The sequence below is a fragment of the Rattus norvegicus genome, chromosome 6, assembly GCF_036323735.1.
Source record: "Rattus norvegicus strain BN/NHsdMcwi chromosome 6, GRCr8, whole genome shotgun sequence".
NCBI classification, from domain to species: domain Eukaryota; kingdom Metazoa; phylum Chordata; class Mammalia; order Rodentia; family Muridae; genus Rattus; species Rattus norvegicus.
In genome coordinates, this window is record NC_086024.1 from 129,631,534 (window position 1) to 129,654,708 (window position 23,175).

General features: G+C 49.1%; 1 protein-coding gene and 1 long non-coding RNA gene across 14 annotated transcripts in view; one reads left to right on the forward strand and one right to left on the reverse strand.

Moving 5' to 3' along the window:
- Positions 1–6,110: 6,110 nt before the first annotated feature.
- The window catches only part of Syne3 (spectrin repeat containing, nuclear envelope family member 3), a 91,899-nt gene continuing 74,834 nt past the window's right edge, over positions 6,111–23,175 (reverse strand). For 2 of the 6 annotated variants that reach the window (XM_039112106.2, XM_039112111.2), the window contains one exon: positions 6,111–16,435. In XM_039112106.2, coding sequence (XP_038968034.1) covers positions 16,226–16,435 — 210 coding nt within the window. In that variant the 3' untranslated portion in view covers positions 6,111–16,225. The remainder of the gene's footprint in view (positions 16,436–23,175) is intronic. The other 4 variants (XM_039112108.2, XM_063261793.1, XM_039112110.2 and 1 more) reach the window with 4 other exon arrangements.
- LOC120103609 (uncharacterized) lies at positions 16,325–22,841 on the forward strand. Of its 8 annotated transcripts, none has more exons than XR_010052349.1 (5): positions 16,325–16,459; positions 16,782–16,982; positions 17,643–17,735; positions 18,330–18,776; positions 19,172–22,841. It is a non-coding gene; the product is annotated as an uncharacterized LOC120103609 (long non-coding RNA). The 8 variants fall into 8 exon arrangements; XR_010052345.1 differs by having other exon boundaries at positions 16,435–16,982; positions 19,172–19,359; positions 20,512–22,841; XR_010052346.1 differs by having other exon boundaries at positions 16,435–16,982; positions 18,330–18,486; positions 18,611–18,776.

Genomic DNA, 23,175 nt, shown 5'->3' on the forward strand with positions numbered 1-23,175 from the left:
GATTTTATACCAAGCCCACCACATGGTAAGTGTGGCCTATGTCATTGTAATTTTAACTGCTATAAGAACAACATGGGCTTCAGATGAGATTCCTTTTACCCTAGAATGGTGTGAGTCAGGGATCCAGGCTGAACTGAGCTGGATGGCTCTTGAGTCTTGGCTGAGTTCACACAAGGGTGCAGTGTCAACTGGTGTAGTTTGCTAGCACACACCATGTGTTAGCCATGCACTGGGCTAACCCGTGAGGCGGTGGGTTGGTTTCTGATTGTGGCCACTTACCTGGAGGCTTAACAATCACATGAAATTCTTGTCTCACAATCCTAGAAATGAGCGTCCAAACGAGGAGCTAAAGTCACCATACCAGAAGAGCATATTCCTTCTGGAGGATCAGGAGGCCACCAACTCCTTGATATTTTTTAGAATTGTTTTTCTATGCGTGGATGCTTTGCCTACATGTGTGTGCACCATGTGTGTGCCTAGTGCCTGTGGAGGTCAGGAGAGGCTAATAGATCTACTGAAACTAGAATCATGGATGGTTGCTAGGAACAGATCCCAGGTCCTCTGCAAGAAGACCTTCAGCAAGTCCCTGAACCACCACCATCTCTCCAGCTCCATTTCCTTGACATTTTAAGCTTCTGGAGTCCATGCACATCCTATGGCTTGTGGGTCCTTGCAGCAATGAGGCTAAGTGATAAGACTGGACACATGCATGCATGCATGCATGAATGGGTGGGTTGGTAGACTGATGGGTAGACAGCCAATGATTGGGTGATGGAACAAATGGGTAGGTTGGTCCATTTATGGGTGAATGAATGGGCTGATGGGTGAATGAATAAATGGATGGATGTATGGGTGAGTGGATGAGTTGGTGAGTAGACAGATAGATGAATATATGAATGGATGAGATGGTGGGTAGATGAATAAGTGTGTGGATAGGTAGGTGGATAAATGGATAGACTGACAGCTAGATGAATGCGTTGGTGGATAGATGAGTGGATGGGTAGATAAATGGGTTGGCTGGTACGTGCGTGCATGTGTGTGTATGTGTGTGTATGTGTGTGTGTATGAGTTGGCTGGTGTTTGTGTATTATGTATGTATGTATATATGTATGTGTGTGTTTATGTATGTATGTATAGATGGTTGGATGGATGAATAGATGGTTGGCTGGCACTTGTATAGTGTGTGTGTGTGTGTATGTATGTATGTATGGGTTGGCTTGTATTTGTGTATTATGTATGTATGTATGTGTGTGTATTTATATATGTATGGATGGATGGTTGGATAGATGGGTTGACTGTGTGTGTATGTGTGTTTAATGAGTTGGGTAGTATGTATGTTATTTGTGTATATATGTTGTATTATGAATGGATGGATGGGTTAGTTTGTATGTATGTTTTTTGTATATATGTGTGTATATATGTATGTGTGTGTGTATATATATATATATATATATATATATATATATATATGGGTGGGTGGGTTCGCTGTTGGATTTGTGTATGAATGGATTAATAGATAGGCTATTGAGTAGATGACAAATGTATATATGTATATAATGTATGGATACTCAGAAAGCTTTCTGCCATCTCCAGAGCTGAGACCATTGAGGAATATCTTCTTCCAACCCCAACCCTTAGAACTACAATTCTCACCCCCACCCCCTCCTCCATCAATCTCAGAATGCTTCCAACCCGGCTTCATGGTGGGAACCTGTTCTCTTTCCAAACCTCCCACAGAACTGGTTGGCTCTGGTTATGAGAAAATAAGTCTGCCACTTAATCACCAGTGATGTCAGTCGGGGACCCTTCAACAAAGAGATTCGTTCTGCTTTTATTTGTTGCTACAATGAAAAGCATGAAAAATTTAACAGCACCCTAATGAGGACCAGATGGGAGAGACACCGGCTCTCGAGCCTCCTGTCTCTCCCGCCTTCCAATGGCCCTTAGGACACTTGATGGGGTGGCCAGAGGACTGCTCTTACAGGGCTGCAGGTTCAGGTCCAGCTCAAGAATGCCTGCTTGTTGGGGTTGGGGATTAGGCTCAGGGTAGAGCGCTTGCCTAGCAAGCACAAGGCCCTGGGTTCGGTCCCCAGCTCTGAAAAAAAGAAAAGGGGGAAAAAAAAAAGAAAAAAAAAAAGAATGCCTGCTTGGTTACTTGTCACAGTGGATCAAATAGCACTGTTCTGGAACCCTGGTAACGTCACACTGGAGCTAGATAGGAACCTGGGCTTCCCCCTTACTGTTTTTTTCTACCCATAAAACCCCAAAGCTTTGAAAATCACAAAGGATGATGCTTGATTTGGGTATGTGCTGTGCAACCTTGAACAAGTCAGCTGTGTCTCTGAGCCTACATTCTCAGCTCAGCAAAGGAGAGCCAAGGGAAGACTTGTAAGGCTTGAACAACATCATGCCTATCAGATTCTAATAGACTCATACTTGTGACCCTCTGGCTACATGGGGGAAGGGGCTGAAAGTTGACTGAGAGACAGACTAACCAGGTGCGTGGCCTGTAGGTCTTGCATGGAATCTTACACCTGAGAGGAATCTTTTGGATTATAGGAAACAAAGCTTGGATGAGCCTTGAAGATAATGCTGTATGGGCCACAGCCTAGAGACACACACGCATAGAGTAGACAATTTAAGTATTTGAATTTGTCACCACTGGGCTGGGGAGACGCCCAGCATGTAAAACTGCTTGTTGCACAAGTCTCATGAGCTGAATTCCACCCACGAATAACCGATGTGATTGTGGGCATCTGTAATTCCTGTGGGGAGAGGTGGGGCAGAGACGTGGAGAGCAGAGACACGTGAAGAGCTAGCCTGGAGAACTCAGATGTAGAAACGACAAGGGAACCCTGCCTCAGAAATAAGACAGAAGGAAAGAGCCCAGCCCTCGAAGCTGACCTCCGAGTTCCACGTGCCTATTGTGACACACACGCACCCAGAGTCACCCAGTAAACAAAATAAGTCACCACAAGAAATGGTTCTTACATTGAGCCCTGCAGCCTTGAAGGACTGGGAAACCATCAATCTCACACCCCAAAACTCCACACACCCTCATGGGAGCAACTGGAAGGCCCCAACTCCCTGTGATGGCTTCTCCCACCGAATCTAGCCTGCTCTCTGGTGTTTTCTGTTTAGAGTCTATAAGCGCGTGAACTTACAGATCCAGACTTAGAGCAAAGCTCATCAGAAAGAAATTAGGGACCAGACAAAGAGCAGACAACTCCTCCTCCATGTTCAAAACAGCTCCCAGCTCCTTCCTCTAGCACAACGCCAGAGTCTTTAGCCCTGTGCGCTGGACCACCAGGTGATCTTAGTCCCTGAGGGGTCAGAAACCTTGCCCAAGATCCCCCGGCTCTGATCCCCACCCTTAAGGTCTTGCTGTTCCACGGGTAGCTGTGGTCTGGGGGTTAAGATGGACGAGACATGAACAGTGGGTTTGCTTCACTTCTTCTTGCAAACTGTTGGTCTCACAAGAGGTCACTAGAAGGCAGAGTTGGAGGGCTGCTAAGCCATCTTCAGATCATGACCTTGAGGTAGCCTTTCTGTAGCCCAGGCTAGCCTAACACTCCTAGCAAGACGTGGGATTCTGAGAATGAGCCTTCGTGCCTAGTTCTTAGCTATTTCTCTCTTTAGTGGCCTAGACAATAAAACTCTTGACAGCCGTGGCAAGAATCGGGCACAGTACCACACCAGCGTGGGTGGAAGTGCCCCGCAGCTGTGGATCCTGCCTTGTCATCTAATTAAGGCTGATATGCGTCACCACGGAGAACAGAGCTCCATCCTTCCTGTCCCCATTTCCAGGACACATTCAGATCTTAATACATGTCAAAACGCTTTCGGTTCGGCCTCTGGGGTTTCACTGGGGTGGAACAGGCCTTTCAGCAAAATTGTGATGGCCAGGAGCTGGCTGATCTGTGGATGCTTTCTCTTCGTTTATAGTCCACAGATCGCTGTACCCCCAAACACTGCCTTTGGCTGTTCAGAGGCTTGTTCTGTTTGCACGGAGCCCCTGCTGAGGGCCTCCTAACTCCTCTCCCAGGGTTCAGAGCGATCATTAAATTATAACAATGTCTGGAACAGAGCAATGACTCCAACTTCAGTTTGTGGCTTCTGAAGGACTGACTGACCCAGCACTAAAGCAGGGTCTCCGGGGGATGTGGGACCAGAGCCCTGTGAGGCTCCCAGGCAGAGTGGGTAAGGTATGTGCACACATCTGTGCATGCCTCTGTGGGTATATACATGATGGTTGCGTGTGGTGTGTTCTACTCTATAACCATCTGTAGTTCTGTATACAGTGTGAGATGTGGTATGGACATGTTGCATGTATTGCACACGTGGTTTGTGTGGTGAAAGGATGCTCAGACCTTCAGGTATGTATGTAATCACGTGTGTATGTCTGTGGCTATGCTTGTGTGTTGTATATGCAGGTTTGCCTTTGTGAAGAGCGTGTGTTTGCACGATGCAGGTTATGACATCTGTGTGCACATGTCTATGGGGTTTGGTGTGTGTGTGTGTCTATCTGTGACTCTGTGAGGTATGTACATATGTGTGTAGTTCGTATGCGTGCAGGTGAGTGTGTGACTGCCTACAGTGCATATGTGCATATCTGCCAATGTGCATGTGTGCCTGCTGGGATTCCGTTTTCCCACCCTTATGTAAAGCTTAGTCATGAGTTTAGTTGCAGGGCTCCCTGATACACCTGACCTTGATCTCTCCATGTGACCCACAATGATACAGAAAAGCGTTGAGGCAGACTGATGCTGCCGTGTGTCTTGTCTACCTTCATCATCATCATCATCATCATCATCATCGTTGTCATCATCATCATCATCATCGTCACCACCACTCACCTCATCTTCACTCCTGACGTACAATAGAAGCTCATTAATCTCTTATTATTATTACTTTCTGCAGTGCTAGAGACTGAATTTAGGATCCTGCCCATAATTAGGCAAGCACTCTGCCAGAGCTGCCCCTCCCACTCCCAGCCCTCCAAGCCTGTGAACCCTCTAGAAATGTTCTCAGCAGTCACCCAAGGTGGAGGGCCCATGACAGCTGAACAAAAGAGTTCACCCTGTGCACACCAGTCTGCCTCTACCTCCAGCCTCCCCCATACTAGCTCAAGAACAAAGAGGCATGGTGGCGAGGCTGGTGGCAATCTCACTGACTTAGTACATAGGCTTCTGGACATCGAGATCAGATGAAAATTAGCCAGGCACAGAGATGCATAGGTTGCCAAGGAGACGGTCCAGTGAGCAGCCATTTGTGTAGGAAGAGGGTACACTGGAGAGGATTGTCCTGCTGGTGGTTTTATTTGGAAGAGGCCATGGGGAAATAGGGGGTGCATGGATATTGGGCACCCAGAGGCGTGGCCCGGCCAGGTACTGTGGACTCCTTGCCGAGTGCTCTTCCGTGGTGCAGAAAGGGTCGATTGAGGCTGCCCTTTGCCCTTTGTCTGAATATGATGAGGCTTTTTCAGATCAGATTCTCCGTAAGGAAGAGACAACAAGGTCAAGAGCCATCAAATGCTGCTGTGAGTGACCATGGAAACCAGGAGACCCTGCCATTGGCTACCACCAAGGTTCAGCAACATGCCCCTGATGGCAACAACAGGCTCTCGGTCAGGAGGGGCCAGCGTGGGGCCGGTGTAGGGCCAGCGTGGACCCGGCGTGGACCCGGGGGAGGGTCTGGGGTAGGAGGGCTGTTCCTGGAACCTTGGCATCCACTCTACTCCTGAGATAGTTCTGGGAGCCGTTTACCCACCCGTGACAAACCCACTTCTCCCTAAACCAGTCAGACTGGACTCTGTTGTCTGAAACAATCTGACTGATTCTAGAATCTCCCCTCAGCTAGTTCCCCAGCACACGTGGGAGACCTAGCGTAGTTGCGGGCTTCGGTGTCAGTCCTAAGCGATGGGGAATGCCAAAGCAGATGGCAGACAGGATACCCTGCATCAAGCCCACAGGAGCACAGTCAGGGAGACTGAGAAGACGCCTTGCAGTTGGGGTTCATCAAGCCCCACGCTCACCCAACTGATCCAAACCTTCTCAGGTTCACCAGTTCTGAAGAAAGCAAGTTAAGAGCCAAAGGGAGCCCATAAAGACCACGTTTAAAAAAATAAAGTTTTAATTTCGGAGTGATTTGAGAAAGACTGCAATAACAGCACAGAGTTCCCGCGAGCTTCACCCAGCCTCTGCTGGCTCCGCGGGCATCCATCAAAACCGAGAGGACATTAACACAGCACCTTGGAGTTAAGGGAACTGAACTCCAAGCCACATTTCCCTGGCTTCCTCTAATGGCCTCTTGCTGTTCCGGGATGCAATCCAGAACACACACTGCACTTTGGCGTCTCTAAAAAAAAAGTCTTCTTTTTGTTACCTTATTGCCACCTTCCAAAGGAAATGGGGCTTCAATGACTTGCACATGCTCAAGGCCGAGAAGCACACACATGCACAGGCAGCGTGAGCCAGGCTGTGGCTCAGAACAATTTTAAGCAATTTCCCTTTACACTCTTCAGTGGATGAACCCTCTGGTAGTGGTAGAAGAGAAACTGGATGAGAATCTGGTAGTGGAGGCTACAGGCAGACCAGGGCAGAGAGCCAAGCCAGCCAATCACAAGGCCTTCCAGCCAGCTATGGGCGTTCCCAGCAAGTTGTTGATCTCTGCTCAGGGTGCCCAATCTAGGGCAGCAGTGTACAGAAGGTCCCAGAGGCAGCCAGAGCTGGCAGGGACCCACGACAGGAGAGGCCAAGGAGCTGCGTAACGTTCTTGTCAGGGGTCCACAAGAAGAGGATGAGCCTTCCCCGTGAAAACTCGTCACTGCTGGGATTTGGGAGCCATGGATAAAAGCAGAAAGAACTGTTTCACACCTGACTTAGGAGGAAAAAACCACAATACACAGTCATAAACCCGCGTGAATCACCCAGCCAGGCACGCGAGCATTCCTGGTAGAATTAGAAAGCGCGCGCTCGCGCATGCGTGCGGATGTGATGTGTACTTTTACAGCAAATGGAATGTCCAAAAGGTGTGAAATGGAAAGAGGGTCTGGTCCAGCTTTCTTACCAAAACCGTTTTCACACCAAGGTTAGTGACTCATAGAAGGATCCTCTGCAGTGAAAACCTTCCTAACAGAGCCCCAGAACCAATTCCACACAGAAGCCCAGGGTGGAGAACCCCATGAGGCGAAGTTCTTGCAACATACTTAATCATCGTCGTCGTTCTTGACTAGTTAGAGGTGAGGGGCCGCCTGATTCCTGCTGTAAGACCCACGAGAATCCTTCTGAGAATATCTGTGGGACTTAGACCAGACTGCATGGGCAGGGGGTGGGGAGTCGCTCTCCTCAGGAATGGATTCCTTGTCAGAAGTGTGGTCTTCCAGTCTGACTAGCAACAGGGAGTCCTCAGGTGTACCTGTTGACCTGTGCTGAGCCCTGTGCCACTGGCTGGCTTCTCGGATCTTGCTATGAACAGGGTGGCATCTTTTATCTAGAAAAAATAGGCCATGTGAGCCAGGCTACACCTCAGAACAATTTAGAGCATTTCTGGCACTGGATCCCACAAACGCACATACACCCATACAGGCACACACATACACATGTATAGGCACACACATACGCACATACACACGTATAGGCACGCACAAGTGGTTCACACTGCGAGAGCCAATCCCTTTCATGCTTCCCATTTCCAGCTTGCAGCTTACAAAGGACTGTGGCTGGGGAAGACTGATCTTCAAATCCAAGAACAGAGAGAGGTACAGGGTCCTGATCCATAAAGGCTAGTAGGAATTGGTCTCAAGGCAAGTTCTCTTTGCTGGTGTCCAGACACAGAACAGCTTGTGTGTGTGTGTGTGTGTGTGTGTGTGTGTGTGTGTGTGTGTGTGTGTGTATGCACGTGTGCATGTGTGTTTGTGTGTTTGTGTGTGTCTGTGTGTGTGTGGTTAGTCTAGAGGATGCTGAGGACATTCAGGATACACCCAGGGCTGATGTTTGTTCTGGTTCCTGTGTTGCACTGGCCTTGGGTTCTACCTCAGCATGCACAAGGAATAATCCTGAGGCAGGCAAGTGTTGAACAGCTTGGTACTCTGGAATCACATTTGCTTTTGTTTTTTTTTTCCACCTGTCTTGTAATGACACACTTGGCAGCCTCCCTCCATCACCTGTATGTACCAGGAGCACATGCCCTTCTCCAAACACCACACAAGAAACCTCAGACCCTCTTCAGTCCAGTCTGCACCAGGCTACAAGCATCCTTGAACAATAGCATAGGTTCCTTAACTCCTAGTAACAGTCAAGTTTAGATAATTCTCTTCCAGTGTATTCCTAGGGTATCTGAGGATAAAGAAAAGAAGGACAACCAGCCTGAACTAGTTTTGGGGGCCTGTGTACCTTCTTGGCCACTGTTCTATTGCTATAAAGAGATACAATGACCAGGGCAACTTTTTATAAAAGAATTAGTTTTAAGATTTATTTATATTTACACACACTGGTGTTCTGCCTGTATGTATGTCTGTGCAAGGGTGTCAGATCCTCTGGAACTGGAGTTACAGACACTTGTGAGCTGCCATGTGGATGCTGGGAATTGAACTCAGGTCCTCTGGAAGAACAGCCAGTGCTCTTAACCTCTGAGCCATCTTCAAGCCCCCCAAAGAAAGAATTTAAATGGGGGCTTGCTTACAGTTTCAGAGGGTAAGTTCGTGGCCATCCTGACGGGAAGCAGACAGGCACGGCGCTGTAGCGGTAATTGAGAGCATTGCATTCTGATCTGCAGGCAACAGTCAGAGAGGAACTTGAATGACATGGGTTTTTGAAACTTCAAAGCCCATCCCCAGTGACACACTTTCCCCCAATAGGGTTGCACCTGCTCAACAAGACCACACCTCCTAATCCTTCCCAAACAGTTGTAGTAACTGGGGACCAAGCTTTTCAATGAGCCCATGAGGAGCAATCTCATTCAAACCATTACATGCAGTAAGGGGAAAGTGTATCTTCTACTAACCTTTTAGGGAGAGTCCCCATTGATCACCATATGCACAATTGTGATTAGAATCCGATGCATCATAGGAAGGGATAATAGGCTATTACAGGAATATCATAGGAAGATACCTCACAGGGACGTCATAGGAAGATAAAATAGGAAAGATGGATATATGACCTCATACGTCAATCAAAAAAGAGAGCCATCCAAGTCACGTCCCCTAGGAACTAGCCCTTCCTTCCCTTAGGCCCCAGAAAGGAGATTGCAAACAGTAACCAACCCCCTGTCAACTTGAACAGGTCTCTCTCTCTCTCTCTCTCTCTCTCTCTCTCTCTCTCTCTCTCTCCCCCTCCCTCCCACCCTCCCTCCTGCACAACCCGCTTTGCTTTGAATAATGGGATCTTGCTACTTCTGCAGATCTGCATGAGCCCAATTTCCAGTTCTTTGATTAGGAGGCCAAGAGCCTTGAAACACACAGCCCAAAGCCCAAACACCAGTCATAAGCCTGTCTAAAAACAACATCAAAATAAGCCAGCCATAACCCTGCTGTCTCTTCCCCTCGTGCCCTCCCTAGGTAACTCCTCACTTCAGAAAACCACACAATAGCTCATAGACCAAAATAGGGCTTTTTTTTATTTCCAAACACATAGCAGATACATTAAAAAAAAAAACTAAACTAAACATGAAGCAATGATCAGAACACAAAACCATCTCTCAGAATGCTTCTTCCACCAAAGTGAACGAGAGGCAGGGACCGCCATGCAGCTTCACAACAGCACTGAGCGAGGACTGGAGGACTCCCGTGGCCGTTCCCACAGAGCTGGGAGACGTGGAGGCCTTTAGTCGGCTCTGGACTTGATATGAACCAAGATAACGCACATATGTTCCAAGACAGGCATTTGGTTCCAAATCTGCCTGCCTTCCCAGAAAGCTGAACTTACCAAAAATTCATGTTTTATAATCACAGAGACTGTGACAAGAGGAGGTGGCCCCTCTGTACTGTTTATACCAGGAAAGATTTAAAACAATGAATTCGATTGTTCTAGACACCTAAACACACTTATGCAACACACAGGCACACACAGGCACACACACACACACACACACACACACACACACACACACACACACATGCCTTCCTTGTCCCCCTCTTCATCCCAGGAGCCCCTGAATCTTTGCTCTCCTGGAAGAATGTGGCCCACAAGCAACTTCTCTCCTGCATCTGCCCCTGACACTCCTGGCCTGTGTGTTTCCAGCCCCTGCCCCTGGCACTCTATCCTGGTGCTCCCGTTGGCAATGGAAGTCAAAGAGCTTGCTGGCAGAGGAGACACAGGGGAGAAAGCTTGCAGCCCTGCACGGAAATGGCACCTTCTAACAGGCTGGAGTAACATCTGACCAGATGCTGGAGTAACAGTGGCCTGTGGCCTCTAAGGCAAAGAAAAAAAGCCACCAAAAATGAAAGCAAATTCTACACAGTGGCAGGAAAGCACCTGAAAACCTTCTCACCTCTGGGCTCAAATTCCAAACGTCTCACTTACCCCACTGCCTGGCTGGTTTTAGTCAGGTTTCAAGGCCTTTTGTGTGCTCTGGGTTCAGCACCTAAACTTCGCTCTTGGCTCCACAACCCAGCATCTCTGGAGTTGGGCTGTATTTCAGGCCCTTCCTTACGGGCCTCTTTTGCTCTCCTCCCTCAGAACTAGATGAGAGTCTGCAGGCTCTGTCCCACAGCCACATAATGTCACCAGGACTCCAGGTGGCCTGGCTGTTAACAATGACCATTCCAGAAAGGATGCCTGGGATCTCTTAGGAAGCCGACTCCCTCTGCCATTGCTGTCTCCTGTGTTCAGGGATGCCCCAGTACCATCCTCTGAGCACCTATGATGTTACCACAGGAACCAAAAGGCAGGAAGGTACCTGGGGAACACTAAACCTGTGGGCTGTCCTATAAGACTTGTGCTAGGAGATTCCAGGCTTGGTTCTTCTGTTTTGTTTTTGAAAACAACTCTCCCTTGTTCTTCTTTGGTAAATGGAAGGTCCTCTTTTCATGCCTCGGGGCTGAGGGGGAAATGTCGGCTGATCGGAAGTCCTTTGGTTGCAGCCCTGTACTAGAGAGGCTCCAGTGCTGTCTATAGGGCGATGATGGGTCTCAGTGACCTGCTAGAAGGTCAGAGGGCTGGTCTGGAAAAGCTGTGACTCCCTTTCTCTTTCCAGGATTTGCTCCCAGGAGCTCCTCATGGCTAAGAGTGACTGAGTTACTGTGAGCTTCCCAGAAGACTTAGCTCGGCCCAAGCTCTGCAGGACAGGGGAATGCTGCCTCTGCACTCCCGGGATGGGTGTTCCAGGAGCACATGAAGGGCTCAGGGACTCCCGCCAGCTAGCAGGGGCTGCCTGTGCAGGCAGCACAGGGACGTCAAAGGGCCCCTAAATTCTAACAGAGATGTGGGGCTCTGGGTGAACCTGGGGTTCTTGTCCCAATAGTGGCTGATAACCTGGGTACCATCCTGATCTATTCCACCTTTTCTCCCTCCTAAGAAAAGGTGGATTTTACTGGAATGTTCTAATGTGTGGGGTTGGCGGAAGAGGTAGACAAGAATTTTGCCTTTTGTGGGGACTAGGATTCAGTATTAGAATGACAAGCAGGTACTTTCTCCACAGGACAAACTAGGAGTAAACACTGGAAGTATTTTGACGACCAGGAAGTCTCTTCAGGCTAGAGAGAGGGTGGCTCAGTGATCTGCCAAGGACACAGTAAAGGAGGGAACGGCCCACATCTCTCCTCCATACGGTCTCCTGGCCCTGACATTCTCCCGGTCCTCCTCTGGCCTTCCCAGTAGATCTCCATGGCCCTCACAGTCACAACCATATTTAATTAACAGAGGCTGTGAGGCTCCTTCCCACATATCCCTCCCCAGATCCCCGCATCTCCACCATGGCCTTTGAGCTCCTGGTAGGTTGAGCAGCACCTTTGGGAGTGCATTTGAGCTAAGTCAAGGGCCAAGGTCCTGGTCTGGGCTCAGCTCCTTATACAGAACAGACACCTTCTCGTCTAGGAGATCTGAGGGGCAGGGCCTACACTTTGTTTACCCTAATGTTCCAACATGTATGACCACAAGAAAGAACTTTAAGGGTTTGTTATGTGAGTTAGAATGAAGAGGGGATAGTGACACTTCCTCTGTCTGTCCATCCATCCATCTGTCCGTCTGTCCATCCATCCATCCATCAATCTACCACCTATCTATCTATCCATTCATCCATCCACCCACTAACCCATCCACCCACCCACCCACCTATCCACCCATCCATCTATTGTCTATCTTCTCTCTCTCTCCCCTCCCTCCCTCCCTCCCTCCCTTCCTCTTTCCTTCTCTCTTGTCTACCCGCCTCTTCCTGTCTCCTTTCTTAAACAGTGGTATAAACATAAGCAACATAAAGTCTGGCCCCTTAACACTGAGTGTGCATTGGTGGCCCTCAGCCTCTGTGGTCTCTGGCTCTGCTCTCCTCTGCCTGTTTCCCACCTGGCTACCCAAACCTGACCAGCTCAAGCACAGATTCTCAAGCCTTCTGCCGAGTCTGTTGATCTGGTCGGTCCTGGCTCCACTCTGTATAAAGGAAAAAAGGTCCCCTCAGCCCCTCTTGCTGTCAGGCGACCTGAGAGCCACCCCATTGGCACTTGGTCTTCCAGCAGTAGCTCACTAAGGGCCTGTCAATCTCCTTGTCCAGGCTGCAGAACGACCCAAGTTTCCTTCCTTTAAAGCATCTTGGGACACTGGTCCCACAGGGACAATGATGGAAGACTTCATGGTGGGGCAGAGCTCCAGGGTGAGTGGCAAGTCCTGCCTCTGGGAGCAGTGTGAGGATGATGATGAGGACTACTGAGGTGAATCCTCAAAGAGCCCCAGGCTGGCTCACCGGAAGCTAACCCCACCCCAGCAGAGCTGAAGGCAGGGCTGCCACTCAGTGAAACTACTCCCAGAAGCCATGAACACTGCAGTTGGTAGCACTGACCCAAAGCCCTCTCCTCCTGGTATGAGCTTCAGGGTTCAATAACCCTGGATTCAATTCTCACCAGAATGTGGGCAAGCGGCTTCATAGCTTCAAATGCCTTGGTTTCTCAGCTCACCTTTAGGGGTGAAGAACTCTCAGGCTTGAATCGGGGTGGGCAGCATGGGAATCAATTAAATGCCAGCCCTTTGGTGCCAGCTCCCCCAGATGTCATCTCCCATGTCTAGGCGCAGCCCCTTTGCCCTTTCTGCCAGAACCTCCGGGGCTTTATAGCTCCCCTGCAGTCATGACCACTAAGTCCACTTACTCCATCGTGTTATAGACATACTCTGCCCCTAAATGCACCATTGCTCTCAGAGAAAGGATGGGGCAGAGAAGGGCAGGAGGGGACACACGGGTGAGGGGACCAATGGCATTGATATTGGCAATGGATCCTCACACATATGCTTTCATGGGCCAGCCTTTGAGGATTATACGTGAGCAGTCTGCAGGACAAAGGAACAGGAACACACACACACACACGCACACACACATGCACACACACATGCACTCACACATGAGTGTACACACATACAGGTGCATACATACACATGCACATACGAACACTCACATGCACATAGACATACACTCACACACGAATGTACATACATGCGGGTGCATACATATACACGCACATACAAATACACACATACATTCACACATGCACATACACATCACGCATGTATACACACATATGCACTCAAACATGCACTTACATACATATGTACATATCCATGTGCATACACACATGCATAAACACAATCACTCATGCATGTACATACACACACATGTACACTCACATACATGCATGCACATGCACTGACACATATGCATACACACACACACACACACACACACACACACACCCCAGAGACCTGATACGTCTCTCCAGGGACTCCTTCCAGCTCTCTTTGATAACTGGCTAGGACACAACATCATAGTAGCAGGTGTCTGTCCCCATTTTAAGCAAAAGAAACTACATCTGAAAAGCGCCCAGAAATGGCTAGCATGTTCCAGCTATACTCATATGAAAGTAATAAAAATATCAGTCCCCTCTGTTAAAAAAAAGTTACACAACAAGCAAGCAATCCACAGTGTCATTGTCAATAGTTAAAAACACAGGCACCTTCCCACCTGCCCCACCCCCACCCATGTATGCAGTTTGACCCTCCCCAGCATTTACCAGGAGACACGCCCACATTCATAGCAAACAGCTCCTCTCTCTCTCTCTGTCTTTCTCTCTGTCTCTCTGTCTGTCTCTCTGTCTCTCTCTCTCTCCAAGATACATGTGGAGCTCAGGACTCACCTTCTAGGCAAGTGCTCCATCACTGAGCAGTTGAGCAGTGTGGGGAGGTTTGCTGTAACGAACCCAGTATCACCTCCAGACTGGGAACCAGTCCATTTCCGGCTTTATAGGTTCTTGCTGTGGAACTATGGGTGAGTAGCTTCCCCTCTCTGGGCCTCAGGTTTCTTACTTTTGGAATAGGAAAGTGAATATGGAAGTATCGATGGCCCTTGCCACAGTTCTGACCAAGTGGTGGACCAATGAACATCTTGGTGAACATCGGGACTCAGCTACCTGGGTCTGAGGTCAGGGCTCGGCTATCTGGGTCTGACTGAGGTCACCAGCCTCTGATCTCCCAGCAAACTGGCCAAGTGCAGGGAGGGCCTTGTGACTGGGGTTACAGACCAAGTCAGGGTCACCCAAGATGCTGCTTTCCTGTTGGCTGATATCCAGCCTTTACTGGGCACCATGCTAAGACGAAAGCTGCACATGGTAGGGCCTGATGCCAGTATAAGTGTGGTGACCTGAGAGTTCAGTCCCTCTTAGGGCCTCAGTATTTGCTGTGTTTAAAGTGCTACTCTGTAACACTGATAGTGATGATGATGATGATGATGATGATGATGATGATGATAATGAGGCTTGAGAATACACACATACACACACACACACCCCCACACACATATACATACATACATACACACCCCAAGACCCAATATATTCTGTCTGTAAAAAGGGAGTGTTAAGTATTTTTCTAGAGGTTTAAAAAAAAAGTGTCAGTTCAGGGTGAACCTGATCCAGTTTTAAAGCACTTAGGAATCATCCCAGAATTCCCTAGTTATGTTTCCAGCCTTGGGCATAACTGGAAATCTTCCACCCGTGCCTGGGGCTCCCCATGCCCGTTCCTGCCTGGAGTCAGACTGTGAGTCCTGGGCCCATCGAGGAAGGTGGGACCTGCCCAGCCTTGTAGATCCACCAGCCTGCGAGGTTCCTTCTTGGAAGGGAAGAGAGTCCCCTTCGGTGGCCTGAGTCTCTCCTCTCTGCTTTGGGTGGATGATGCCTGGCTTGGTGGGGAACTATTTCTACTCTGCTCTGGGCTCGTGCCCTAGGCTGTAGACAGCTCACAGCTACGATGTCACAGGCCACTGCAAAGTGCTTCACCCTTGTGCATCAGAATAAAAAATCAAGTTCATCTTTTTCTTTCTCCTGGAGAAAACACACAAATCGAACCCGCTGCTTCCTGAAGACATGGGGTCCTGGTCATGGTCACAGGCATTCCTCGATGGTCTGTGTTGTCAGTGGCTGCTGTGCCGGGGTTGGGCACTAGGCACCATCATTTTGTGGAGCTCAGTTGGGTCCCATCTTTACAGTTCTTCTGTTGCTCTCTCAGTATCCCTCTGACACGTGTCACTGCTCTGGCTGAGCCAGAGTACGGCCATCATGGCTTCTCTATTTAGCAGTATGTCTTTAAAAACAGCCACATACATACGTCCCAGGACTCTAATTCCGTTCAGCTATGGCAAGCAGTCAGAGGCTCTTCAGCAACATCTGGATTTCTGGGGGTCAGATGTCATCGATGTAACCTGTGATTTTTCCTGTCCCCCAGGGATGACAGGACGCTATGGCACAAGTGCCACAAATCCTACTAGAGAAACACACTGCCAGGGGCTTCCCTAGGCACAAAGAGACATTGCAGCTGAAGTTACATGGCATATAAAAATTCTGTACATATTCCCTAACCACACACAGTGCACATTTAGTATAAATAGACAGAAGCAGCATCGTAGAAAAGGCAAGTTTGTTCTGGGAACAGATACAACATTTGGTCTAAGGCTGCTCTGGGTGTCTGAATGGCTATCGTGCCCCCAGCAGCCAGGTTCAGAGGGACTGCAGAAGGTCACCTGTGCGCCCGCCGGTGGGCTAGGTGGGCGGAGGGCCGTTGTACCGCAGCATGAGCGCAAAAGAGCGAGCGAAGTTGTTGGCCAGGGCGCAGCTGCGCTCCTCCTCGCCCGCTGGCAACAGGAACAGCAGCAGCAGAAAGAGCAGGAGCAGAAGCTGCAACGGCAGTGCCACGCGGCATGCTTTCTGTAGGAGAGAGCAGGGACTCCGCCACCGCTTCTGCTGCCGACTCTGTGAACCAACAGGAGATACACCGTGAGTGACTAGAGGGCTCAGCGGGATGTGGGACGGGAGGAAATGCTGGATCAACCACGTGACTGTGGAGAGGGGTATGATGGGTAATCTTGGGTGTCGCTCTAGAATCACAAACCTCTGAACATGCCTATGAGGATGAGGGAGTTCTAGACTGGGCTGAGGTGGCCAGACCCAGCCTAACAGTGGGTGGCGCCATCTCACGGGGCTTCGAGCTGAATAAAAGTGAGAACATGATTAACATCCATCCCTCTCTGCTTCCGGATTGTGGGCATAGTGTGACCAGCCACATCCTTCGAGCCTGTCCTTGGGTTGCTTTTCTCAGGCATTTGTCACAACAGTGAGACAACTAGGATGTGTAGCTGAGCCTTGCCAGCTACAAAGATCTCCGCAGTTTTCCTGAGACTGGTCATTCGAGGATTAGGAAGAAGTGTAACAATTAACAGAACAACGGATTTGGCCAGGGATGACAGAAATCCTTGCCTGGTGGACCCACGGGCTGCTTCTCAGCTACCCAATCACAAAGGTTGGTGATCGGTCATGTACTGACTACGTGCTGATCCATGTTGGACTGCTGAGGCCGAGAGGCCCTTGGGGATATCTTTAGCCATGGTTTCTTATGAGATGCAGCATGTAGGCTGGTGGAGAAGCCTGGGTTAGTGTTGATGGAAGTTGAGCCTGTGTGTGACCTCAGGCTGCTGACTCTCCCATGGCCTTAATTTCCTCCTCTATAAAATAGGCAGAGGACAACAGCCTTCCAGGGTAGTTGAAAGCATTCAGGAAGCCCATGAGGAGTTGAGCACGAGGCCTTGGGTGGAGTGTGTGCACTCATGCTCTGGGTGGACTACTGGGATAGTGAACATGTTCACAGACAGGGGGCAGTGTCTCTGTGGTCGCCTCCTGGGTACTGAGGGATAGGCAGATGCCAGAGCAGAGAACAACATTCTGTTATTCAGCAAATAAAGGATGGGAACCACTGGTGGAGCCCCTTCCCTCTTGAACAAATTTGAGTAGGGCATAGGTAATACTCCGCAGAGAAACAGAGGCTAGGATCGCCAATTTCCTTGTTGGTCCCTAAAGAGTAATTGTTAGAAGTATGTGTGTGTGTGTGTGTGTGTGTGTGTGTGTGTGTGTGTGTGTGTGTCTGAGCTTTTGAAACTCTCATTAAATATCCCCTTTATTTCAGATATTTCTTATTGCAAACATCTTAGAATTTAGAGCCCTCAAGAAGAATGCAGACTCTCCAGAATTGATTGGAGACATCCAGCAGGGCCCACATGTAAATGCAAACACAGCTGGACCTTCACTCGCTAGTTTGGAAGAAATGAGGGGACAGGATGCGTGGACACGAGAGAATATTGCTGCATGTTCTGCTCGGTTTTCCTTTCCAAAATTCTGTTATTTGTAGTGTGTGTGCAAGTGCATGCATGTGTGTGTGAGTGTCTGTGCACATGTGGCATGTGTCTGTGCACATGTGGCATGTGTATATGCATGTGTGTGGTATATGTGTGTGCACATATGTGCATGTTTTATATGCATGCTCATGTATGTGTTTGGTGTGTGTCCTGATGTGTGATGTGCATGTGCACACATGTATTTGGTATGCATATATGTGTGTACCTGTGCACATGTGTGTGCACACATGTCCATGTGTGTGCATGTGTGCATGTCTGTGAGTGTGTGTGCCCATGCATGTGTGTGGCATGTGCATGTACATGTATGTATAACATAGGGGGTACCTGCTGGCTCATGTGGATATATGCACAACCTTTGGAGAAGCCAAAGATTGATATCAGGATGTCTTTCTCAGTATTGTTTCCATCTTTTGTTGTTGTTGTTGTTGTTGATTCTTCCTGAATCTTTGTGTTCACAGCCTAGTCTGATCATCAGACCTCAGGACCTGCTTGTCCCTGCCCCTCACCCTGGGTGTCGGGATCTGAACTTGGGTCCGGAGATCCTACGCAGCACTCCCTGTAAGCACTAACCATCTCCTCAGCCTCTTCCATTTCCAACCAGAAACTGCTCAAAAGGTAGTCCGTTAAGTTTAAAAAGGCTACTGACAAGGAGGGTTGATGGGAGGAGAAGGGAGGCAGACATGCTGAAGTCATAATGTCAGACGCTAAAGTGCTATGAAACATGACTTGCTCTTTACAGACGCTGAGTACACGCTGTGGGTTAAAGCGCTGCTTTTTGCCAACACTGAGGGTCATCGTTCCATTAGGGTAAATGGGGAAATGGAGGAAACGGCATAGCTGAAGTCAGGACAACCTCTGGAGGAGGGGAGCCGGCCAGCAGTTACAGGCTCCCTGGCTGACGTGAGGTCCTGAGAAGTTGGGTGGAGTGGGGGAGAGGAAGCCTTAGAGATGGGAGGGCTGGGATCAAAAGGAAGCAGCCCATCTGATTGACAAGTTCAAAGCAGCCTTTAGGGTTCTGTGGGTAGAAGGAAGATGGCATCAAGTGGGGTTGGAGGTCAGTCGGGGTCAGAGACAGCATGGCTGAGCAAAGCCCAGCTAGGTATTTAGCTGGGACAGGGAAGGGACAGCTGACTGCGGAGCTGTGTGTAGGTGACACCCAGGGAGGTCAGTGATATCGCCTGCCCCAGCTCCAAATGGCCTTACTGCCCATGGGACACAGGAGGAGAGGCTGTCCAGAGCGCCCACCACCAGGCATGTGAGTGTCCACTGCACCTGCTAATTGTTTGTTTTTAAACCTCAGCTGCGGGATCCATCCTCTACCACGAGAAGCCAACCAATGCCTCCTGAGGTTTGGTATCGCAATATCCCACCCAACCAGGGTACCTGTCCAAAGGCAATCATTCTCTTACTACCAAAAAGAAAGCAGTCACCACCAAAGCCAGAGTAAAGTCGATTGGAAAAGCTTCCACAGACAATATACCTACTTGTGTATGTATCTGTGTGTGCGTGTGTAAGTATATATCTGTGGGTCTGTATGTCCCTATATGTATGTATACGTGTGTGCATATGTGTATATGTGTATGCGTGCGCTCATGTGTGTGAATGTATGTGTATGTGTGTGTCTGCATGTATATGTGTGTATGTGTATGCATGTGTGTGTATATACCTACTTGATCAATATACCTACTTGGCTGGCATGCCTGAAGCTCTAGGTTTGATTGCCCGCACTGGGTAAACTGGGTGTGGTCGTGTCCACCTGTCACACAGGCAGTGGCAGATTTAGAATCCTGGTTCATCCTTACAAATGAATCTGAGGCTTAACCTGGGCTGTGGGAGACTCAGGGGAGGGAGGGGAGGATGGACCGAGGTAGAGGAAGTGAAGGAGAAAGAAGCTGCATGAGGAGAGGCTGTGCCTTCAGTGGGGAAGAGGGACAAGGACAGGGACCTCACAGGAAGAGGAGCAGAACACTCCACATCTGGTTGAAGGGAGGGGGGAGCTATTTCTTGAGAATTTGAACCAAAGGCAGGGACTCCCCCAACTAGATGGGCTGTATTCCCCATAGTGTAGCCCAAAGGAAGCCAGAATGAAATGCAACCAGCAGTAGAGGTTTTGACTTTCAAGATTCCCAGGCAAAGATGCCCTGAGTGAGCGGGAGGAAGCCATCGTGAGTACTCCCTGGGGGAGCTAGATTGGGACAAAACTCTAAACTTCAGCAAGGTGAAAATGGGGGCTGGGGGTGAATCTTGGAACCTTGGAAATACAATCAGGTAAACCCAGTGCCACTCCTAGGTGGGTCTGTATACCACAGCCCTACGGTGCGGTGCCCAGCATACCAAGAGCCCTATTGTGTGGTATGCACCTGCTCCTGGCCCCTGCTAACTGCCCTGGCTTGCCCTGGAAAACAGCAGCACCAGTCAGACCAGACAGAAAAGGCTGTTTTCAGGGAGGGTGGCACCACATTCCAGGCCACAGAAAGGCTTGAGATGAGTCGCAGCCCAAGTCCAGCTGCCATCCGAAAAGTTAACTACAATTTATGTGTCTGAGGGCTGCAGGCAAGCATCTGCTGGCACCGAGCTGGCTAACACGTTGGCAGTACAAATTTAATAAATCTTAATTACTCTGTTTATGCAAACAAACAGGCTGGAGCTGCTGACGCAGCTGGAGCTTTAGATGACTGGAGGCCTGAAAAGAGTAAGGAAGTGTGGAGAACCAACAGCACGTAAATTGTCAGCCTAACAGTGGGCGTCTTTCTTCCCCGTGGACTGAAAATAATGCATAGAATGCTTTAAAGTTGGTGAGATTACAGCCTCTGCAGAAGCCGCTTCTGTTCTACTCAGATGGCCTCTGTGTGTGCATGTGTACTGTGCATGCACGTGTGTATGTGTGTGTGCATGTGTGTGCAAGTATGCATGTGCATAAGTGTGTGCATGTGTGTGCAAGTATGCATGTGCATAAGTGTGTGCATGCATGTGCATGTCTGTGCAAGTATGCATGAGCATAGTGTGTATACATGTGTGAATATACGTGTATGGAGTTCTGTCACACTTGCATGTACCTAATCAGGTAAATAACAACAGGCAGACTATGAATTTGAGCCTTGAATGCCCCACAGAGACTTGTGCGCTAAAAAAAACTGATCTCCTAGGGGTTGGGGATTTAGCTCAGCGGTAGAGTGCTTGCCTAGCAAGCGCAAGGTCCTGGGTTCGGTCCCCAGCTCCGAAAAAAAGAAAAGAAAAAAAAAACTGATCTCCTCACTAGCTACTTGGAGGAGAGGAATCTTTAAGAAGCAGGGCTGCACATGGCTCAGCTGTAAAGAACACTGTCTGCTCTGGCAGAGAACCTAGGTTCGATTCCCAGGTCCCACCCAGCAGCTTACAACTGTAACTCCAGTTCCAGGGGATCGGGTGCCCTCTTGTGGCCTATGTAGGCACTGCATGCATGTGGTGCACAGACTTGGGGGGGTGGGCATGCAAACACCATAAGGATAAAGGAGGAGGGGGCTAGAGGAAGGTCTTTAGGCCACTGGGGGAATGCTCTTGAAATAGTCTGTGGGACAGACCCTGGCCTTCTCTTCTTCCTCTTCTTTTGCTCCCTGGCCACGAGGTGAGTGGTTTTGTTCTACCTCCTGTTCCCACCATCATGTGCTACTTACTCAGGCCCAAACCGACAGGGACAAGTGACCCCAATGGGAAACTCTATGGAAGCCATGAGCCAAATAATCCTTCCCTCTTGATAAGCTGATTTCCTCAAGCCTTCTGTAACAGTAACTGAAAGCTGACTAACACGAGACGGCTGTCACTGCTCTTTCTGCTATTGGAAGAAGTAGGAAGCCTATCTACAGGCATCCGAGTCCCTCATATACACAACAGTTGAGAGCCTACTAAGTGCCAGTTGGCAGGAAGGAAACTTAGGAAGAGCACGGTTGAGTTCTTTGCCAAATCACACACACACACACACACACACACACACACACACACACACACACACACACACACCAGTGCCTGAGCCTGGTCTTAAACCCTGAGCATAAAACACCAGTTCTCAAAGTGTGGTCCCTGAACTGGAAGTGGACGTGTGAGCAACACGTGGGAATGTCGGAAACACAGATTCACGAACTATCCAGCCCGATGGATCAGAACCGCAGCAGGGTTGAGCGCAGCCGTGTGGGCTCACAAGCCACCCTGTAGGTCGTCTCTGGTACCAAGCAGCTGTGAACGGCCTCATACTTTGCAGGAGGCTGTGGCTATTGGCTTAGAAGGAAGTCATAGCAGAAGCCAGCCTTTTACATGCCTGTGTGTTTGAATCAGGGTGGATATGCACAAAGAACCTTCTGGTTTGTACACTCGATGACAGAACAATGGCCATCCTCTCCTGGTTGTAGCTCCACAGGGCTATTTGTTGAGCCTTGGGGCTAGGAACCCTCGTGGCTGCTGCTCTTCAGAGCCTCCTGACCCAGACAGAGATGTCCAAGCCCCAGCTCCACATAAATGTCCTTGCCACTGCAGACCCAGCCAAGTGCTCACACTCTAGTATGGCATACATCGCTGTCTTGTTGGTTGATGGTATTTGAGCACCTTAAACATCATTCTGCACAGAATCAGCAGTGACTCCATAAGGACAAAATAAATGAATGGCTGAAAACACAGGCAGTTAGTGGGCACCATGACTGGACCAGGGATCCAGATGTAGCTAATGCTTAGAATCTTTCTGACAGGTACAATCCATGGCCCATGTGTCACGTCACAGCTAGGATGTGGTCCAAAACAAAACTATAAACATATTTAAAATATTGTGAGTTGTGTTTAAAAGGAGGAGGAGGAAGACAAAGCAGAGGTGGAAGAGGAAGAGGAGCAGAAAAGGAAAAGGAAAAGGAGAAGAAGAGGAGGAGGAGAAGAGGAGGAGGAGAAGAAGGAGAAGGAGGAGGAGAAGAAGAAGAAGAAGAAGAAGAAGAAGAAGAAGAAGAAGAAGAAGAAGAAGAAGAAGAAGAAGAAGAGAGGAGGAGGAGAAGAGGAGAAGAAGGAGGAGGAGGAGGAGGAGGAGGAGGAGGAGGAGGAGAAGAAGAAGAAGAAGAAGAAGAAGAAGAAGAAGAAGAAGAAGAAGAAGAAGAAGAAGAAGAAGAAGAAGAAGAAGAGAGGAGGAGGAGGAGAAGGAGGAGGAGGAGAAGGAGGAGGAGGAGGAGGAGGAGGAGGAGAAGAAGAAGAAGAAGAAGAAGAAGAAGAAGAAGAAGAAGAAGAAGAAGAAGAAGAAGAAGAAGAAGAAGAAGAAGAAGAAACAACTCTTTGTGACTTGTTGTGTCTCAGTGT